At 39.0% G+C, this 5,097-nt stretch overlaps 1 protein-coding gene across 4 annotated transcripts in view; it reads left to right on the top strand.

Annotated features, from left to right (window-relative positions):
* Positions 1 to 5,097, top strand: part of FBXO16 (F-box protein 16) — a 74,592-nt gene that overhangs the window by 54,108 nt on the left and 15,387 nt on the right. For 3 of the 4 annotated variants that reach the window (XM_069075634.1, XM_069075632.1, XM_069075631.1), the window contains one exon: positions 3,142 to 3,244. In XM_069075634.1, the coding sequence (XP_068931735.1) occupies positions 3,142 to 3,244 (103 nt within the window). Of the gene's footprint in view, positions 1 to 3,119; positions 3,250 to 5,097 lie in introns of those variants that run through there. The other variant, XM_069075633.1, reaches the window with a different exon arrangement.

Here is a 5,097-nt window from a genome sequence, read left to right as displayed (position 1 = left end):
TTCTCCCTATCCCACTCTCCACCTAGGCAACACCCTGTGACCCCTTTGTTCTTACTTAATCTGTTCATTTCTTCTGGGCCTGGCCCACACCCTCCTCTGTCCTTGCCTTTTGTCTCCTTCAACCTGGCTCAAATCTTATCTAAACTATCTATTCACATGCTCCTCTTGGTCAGCTCTGACCTTTGTCTATGCACTGAGGCCCCTCCCGTCTGGTCAGCCATGACAATGGCATCCCCACCCTTTAAAGGTAAAAGCTTGTACCCCTCTCACTTGCAGGTCCCCTAAAGGACTCTTGCCCGCTTCCATGGGAAGCGTAACAATAAACTTCTACAACTCTCAATCCAATTAAAGCTGAGACCTTGAATTCTTTCCAGACGATATTGCAGGTTTTCTGGTCTTAGATAAGATCATAATTCCTGCTGAACCCATTGGGATCCCGTCCCCCATCAATACCATTTGGGTATCATTTGGTTGGTTGGTTGGTTGGGAAAATTCAGAACTGGTTGAATGGCTAGAACCAAAGAGTAGTTGTTAATGGTTTGATGTTGACTTTAGCTCTGAACTGTTCGACATTTTTTCCAATGACTTGTTTGAAGCCATAAATGACATGTTTGTCAACTGCAGATGACACAAAACAGAAGATCTCAGCAAGTTAGAATGCTGGACTAAGTCAAATAAGATGATATTTAATAGTGATAAATATGCATAATTTTTTAAAAATCAACTTTATAAATACAATATGGAGAAAGTATAGCTGGATGGCAGTTCACTGAAAAAAGATCTAAGATTCTGGTGAACTGAGAACTAAATATGAGTCAACTGTGTTATATGGTGACCAAAAAGTCTAATGCAATCTTAGGCATAGTGTCCAGAATGAAAAGATGTTTGAACTGCTATATTCTCAACTAGTCAAAATATAGTTGAAGTATTTTGTTCAGTTTTGGGTGCCACATTTTAGCAAGGATATATACTGGCAATAATGTGTCTAGAGGAGGGTTATCAGGATAGTTAAAAGAATTGGAGAATTTTGAATATGTAGATGTATTGAAGGTATTGTGGAATTTAGAGAAGAAAAGACTTGGTGGGAGAACTAATGGCATTATTTGAAAGGTTCTGTATAAAAGGAGGAACAGACATGTCTTCCTTGAATCCAGAAGGCAGAAAGTGGAGCAATTAAAGGAAGTTACAGGGAGACAAATTTGTATTTAATTTAAGGAAAAACTTTCTAATCTTTAGATCAGTCCATTAGAGCTGGAATGGGCTGCCTTGGGAGCTTGGTGGGTTCTCCCTCTCTTGAGGTCTTCATGCAAAAGCTGGATGACTGCTCCATGGAATGTAGAGGATACCATTTTTCAAATATAGTGTTGGATTAGATGGCCTCTGAGGTCCCTTCTAATACTGAGATTCTGAGATATCTCCTCCAGTAAGACTGCCACTATCACCTAAAGGGAGCTTCTGAGCAAAATCATGAAATTTGCCTTAGTTATCTTCATCTTCCCTTTCTATTTCTGCCCTTCCCAGGCACCTAATCTTTGTCTCATTATAGAAGGGCTTTGGTCTTAGCAGTTATCAATTGATCCTCTGACATGTTAAGTGACCGTTCATTAACATATAAAGATTTTAATCAAATAGATTTACAACTTCAGAATCATCCTTGAATCCTTGATATTTTGCTTTCTCTTATTTCTCATATCCAATCATTTGCCAAGTCTTTTCTTTTCTTCCTCTTTTTCTCTTCTTTTCCTTTTCTTCTTTTCTTTTCTTTTTTTCAGCCTGAGCTTTCCTATTTCACCCAGTCTGGAAGTACAGCAGCCACTCAGGGACCTAAGTAACTCCACTGTTGATCTGAGTTGAAGCTTTATTCCATTTCTGACCTGGACAGATTTACCACTCTTTAGGCAGCCTGCTCTTGAGGGCTCATCGTTTAAGTGCCAGATTTAGTGAGGATGCCTGTTGGCTTGAGCCCTGCTGCAGCTCAGAACTCCAGTGCTCAACTGATCCACCAGCCTCAGCCTCTTCTCCCCTGCCCCTTCCCCTGGCAGCAGAGGTTCCAAGTATGTGCCACCTGTGCCATACTCAGCCTTTTGCCAAGTCTTGTTGGTCTGACCTCCACATCTCTTGTGTCCATTCCCTTCTCTTTTCTCACACCGGCTCTACACTCGTTTAGGCCCTCATCACCTCTCTCTTGGATTATTGCTTTGTTCTCATTGTGTCATTTCGGTTGTATCTGACTCTTAGTGATGCCATGTGGGGTTTTCTTGGCAAGGATCCTAGAATGATTTGCCATTTCCTTCTCCAGCTCATTTTACAGATGAGGAAACTGAGTCAACAGGGTTAAGTGACTTGCATAGGGTCACACAGCTAATAAGTATCTGAGGTCAGATTTGAACTCATGAAAATGAGTATTCTTGACTTTAGACCCAGCATTCTATGCACTATGGTACCACCAAGCTGCCTTTGGATTATTTCGTTAGTGTGCTAATGGGTTACCCAGCTTCCAGTCTCTCCCTTCTCCAATCCATCTTCCAGGAAACTGCCAAAGTAAGTTTCCATAGAGCTGATTCATGTCAGTCCTATGCTTTAGAACAGTCAGTGGTTCCCTATTGCCTTTAAGATGAAATACCAACTCATTTTGGGTCATTTGAAGTCTTCTACAATCTGGCTCCTTTCTGTATATATACTTTTTTTGTATTCTTTCCTTTTTTGTACTCTTGGTTTCAGCTAAACTGCCCTCTTAGCTGTTCCCCAAACTCAGCATGCAGGCCATGTCCAGTCTCCAGGGCTTTGTACAGGCTTCTTCCTAGGCCTGATTGATCTCTTAGGATTCCTAACTTCCTTCAAGCCTCAGCTCCAGGTACTGCCTCCTCCAGGAAGCCTTTCCTGATCTCCTAATAGTTAATGCTCTTTCCCAGACATGACATTTCATATCTGCCCACAGTAGAATAGAAGCTCCTTGAGTTTGTTGTTGCTGTTTTTATCCCCACCCCCTAGCATAGACCTTGCTCATAGTAGGTGTGTGTTAAATTGAATTGTATAGAATTTGTTGAATCCAGTGATGAATGTCCCCATATAATTTATGAAATATGGCACTCACCTTTCCTTTTTTGATTTTTTGCTAGTGCTTCTTTTCTCAATTTATAGAAAGAAGAAAGGAAACGAACAGGCCTCAAATTTCAGCCGACAGTCACATAACAAGAAAAGTAAACTTCAAGAGAGATCCAAGCTGAGAAAAGCACAATCACTGGCAAGTATTTCTGAATGTCAATGTTTTGTCCCATAAGTACTGCAGAAAGCTAAACCTCTATCATTTCTTTCAGAAACAGAATTGTTCAGTTTTTCTAATGCCAAACAATTTTCTTAGCTATGATAGGCGTATAGCACTTTATGAACCTTCAAGCTGTATATAAATGCTATTATATGTATTATATGCTATGTATATAAATTCAAATTTCTTTGCTGTTCACTATTATTAGAGTTTATGATCATTATTGTTACTCTTAATGTATTTGACATGTATCTGTATAGCATGTATACTTACACCTGACCTATACCACAGCACTGTGAGGTGGGCAGGACAGGGATTAGCGTCCTTAATAATTTCATCAACCTCCAAACTGCCTTCCCTTTTTCCAACTTTCCCTTTCTCAAATCCAAACTCTTTATAGCTGGCAAAATAAGAATCAGTATAGTAAATGGGATAAAGCACTGGGCTTAGAGTCCGGATAGCTTGGTTTCTAATCCTGTCTCTTAGCACTCAAGTAGCCGCATGGCCAATGAGAGAGTTCCTTGGTGTTTTCACTTTTTGTACATAAGGAAATGGAAACTCAGATTAAGTGACTTGATCAGAAAAATAATTCTTCCCTTCTCCATATATCCAACAGGTAAACTATTCCTTACTCTTCTAATTTGCTTATGCTATCACCCTTTATGTCTAAATCATGTACCCATTTTGCCCATGGTAATAATCGTAAAACAAAATAAAACAAAAATCTCTTCTATCTATATTATGCCTTATAATCACAAAATATTCTACACATGTTGTTTAATTGCTTTCAGTCGAGTCCAACTCTCAGGGACCCCTTTTTTTAGCGGGGAAGGTTTCTTGGCAAAGATACGGGAGTGGTTTGCCATTTCCTTCTCCAGCTCATTTTACAGATGAGGAAACTTAGGCAAACAGGGTTAAGTGACTTGCCCAGGGTCACACAGTACTACGTATCTGAGACTCATCTGGACTCCAGGTCCAATTCTTTCCACTGTGCCTTTGATCTCCACAAGTTGGTCAGGTAGGTAAGACAGATATGATTATACTCATTTTACTAGAAGATACTGAAACTCAGAAAACTTAAGTACTTTGCCCAAAGCTGTGTAGCTCATAAGTGGTAGAACTAGGATTCCACCCCAGGTTTTAAATTCAGTGCTCTCTCCACTATAACATGTTGCCCATAAATAAGAGAAGAGCATAGCGGGCATTTACCTTGAAGATGCCTTTCACCTACTTTGACAGATCTATAATTTCACCATTGTGAATATTTACACCTCAGACTATCTGATTTTTTTTAGATTTTCCTATAAATCCTCTATAAAGGACCTCCCCCAAACACTGGAGAACTCTGAGGGTACTATCTTATAATTCAGATGTGTTTTGTTGCTTCCTATTCTCACTACATGATCTGCCCCAATTAACTGATATCCTGGAGATATATATGTATATGTGTATGTATATACACGCATGTTACAAATATGTATGTATATACACAAACACACTAAAAATGTAGAAACAACTAAATCAAGAACATTTCCTTCATTGAGAAAAAAACAGATAATTCCATTTCTAATGAATTCAATAATTATTGACATGGAAAGTAAATGAAGAGGTTCCCAATGCAATCTATGAACCTTGTGGGTTCCTTTTAGTTTGTTTAACTTTAAGTTTGTTTAAGAGGTTTTCTGGATGTTTCATATTCATTGGATCATAGAATTGTGCTGGAAACGATTTTGGAGATAGTCTAGGTAAATAGATGTCAAACAAATAGAAACTGTGTCTTTGCCAGCTACATGTTGACTTATAAAACCATTGGAGTGGTTTTGTATATGTAT

Source organism: Petaurus breviceps, unplaced genomic scaffold (genome assembly GCF_028583685.1).
Source record: "Petaurus breviceps papuanus isolate PSGF00001 unplaced genomic scaffold, PetGlider_PUasm1.0 90919, whole genome shotgun sequence".
Classification (NCBI taxonomy): domain Eukaryota; kingdom Metazoa; phylum Chordata; class Mammalia; order Diprotodontia; family Petauridae; genus Petaurus; species Petaurus breviceps.
The sequence above is the reverse complement of the archived record's forward strand: the minus strand, read 5'-3'. Positions and strand labels throughout refer to the sequence as shown.